Here is a 1380-nt window from a genome sequence, read left to right as displayed (position 1 = left end):
AAAAGGTAGAAGATTATTGGCAACCCCAAACAGTGATCACCACTTGGCAAAAATGGCTAACCAAAGATCAATGGCCAACTCAAGACCACAATGGAAATATAGAACAACTCCTACAACAGCTAGAACAACGCAGGATCCTCACCTCAACTAGAGAAGACATCTTGTGATGGGGAAACAATTCTAAAGGAACTTTCAATCTAAAAGAAGCCTACAGAATCATCGCTGCTTCACCTGACTGGCAACCGAACCCCAGATGGCACGCCCTCTGGACCAGAGGCACTTGGCCCAAAATAACCCTGTTCTCCTGGCTGGTCATGCACAATAGAGCGCTTACTTGGAACAATCTACAGTGATGGGGTTTCATCAGACCCTCTCGATGCGCCCTCTGTGAGAATGATAATGAAATGCTCAACCACATTCTCAACACATGCCCCACCACCTGTGCGCTATGGGATGATATAGCTTTTATCTTCAGGCAAACCAACAGAAACATAGACTCGATCTGCCTTACCTTGAGCAATTGGTGATCCTCCATGTCCACCAATAATCTGATCAACAGGGCATGGAACCTCATTCCGGGAGCCGTGGTATGGATTCTCTGGAAAGAGCGCAATGCTCGAATCTTTAAGAACTTTGCGATGTCAGTGGATAGGTTAACGGAAAAAACGAGGCAGCTAATAACAGAAATGATCCACGCCATGGACATAATGCCACAAGAGGGGAACCTATCACCAAAGGATCAAAGGATTGTCCAAATCCTCAATCTCAAAGCCCAGGCCACTCCTATAGGCAGGAACCAGACCACAGAAGCGATGAAGCAAGAAAAATGGGGAACACCTCCATTTCCAACGTTCAAACTAAACTTCGATGGCGCGTCAAAGCAAAACACGGGAAAAGCCGGGTACAGCAGAGCAATCAGGGACCACACGGGGAATATCCAGCTTATCTACCATGGCAATCTAGGAAACAACACCAACAACGCTGCAGAACTGATTGCTCTCATCAAAGGCATCACCCTGGCTAACCACTACAAATTTCTACCCCTGGTAGTGGAAGGAGACTCAGAGATTGTCATCAAGATGATGAGAAAACTTCAAAATGGCACTCAAGTGGACAAGATCACACCCAGTTGAGGGCTCTCGGTAATCCTGAAGGATCTGCAAGTCCATCTTGGAAACATTCAAGGCATTACCTTTCAAGCAGTCAGAAGAACTGCAAATAAGCTGGTCGACACCATAGCCAATGTTGGCGTTCAGTCCAATAGGGAAGACTATCACATCCTCTGGCAAGACTTGGAGAAGGGGGAACTCAGAGAGAAATGCCACACCATAAACAAGGTAGACCAGCAAGCATAGCAAATGTCAGGCTCCTTTGATTCTT

General features: G+C 46.4%; 1 protein-coding gene across 1 annotated transcript; it reads left to right on the top strand.

Annotated features, from left to right (window-relative positions):
* Positions 1-533: 533 nt before the first annotated feature.
* LOC149186119 (uncharacterized) lies at positions 534-1133 on the top strand. The gene has a single exon (XM_089409234.1). The coding sequence runs from the start codon at positions 534-536 to the stop codon at positions 1131-1133; it is 600 nt and encodes a 199-aa protein (XP_089265360.1).
* The last annotated feature ends 247 nt before the right edge of the window (positions 1134-1380 follow it).

Source organism: Pinus tabuliformis, chromosome 3_1, assembly GCF_031772625.1.
Source record: "Pinus tabuliformis cultivar Carrire ecotype Pingquan chromosome 3_1, CPIR1, whole genome shotgun sequence".
NCBI classification, from domain to species: Eukaryota; Viridiplantae; Streptophyta; class Pinopsida; order Pinales; family Pinaceae; genus Pinus; species Pinus tabuliformis.
This window is presented reverse-complemented; position numbering and strand designations above follow the sequence as displayed.

Bases quoted from the DNA above. Each gene is read 5' to 3' on its own strand.
- LOC149186119 (XM_089409234.1), top strand. From the start codon at position 534: ATGTCCACCAATAATCTGATCAACAGGGCATGGAACCTCATTCCGGGA.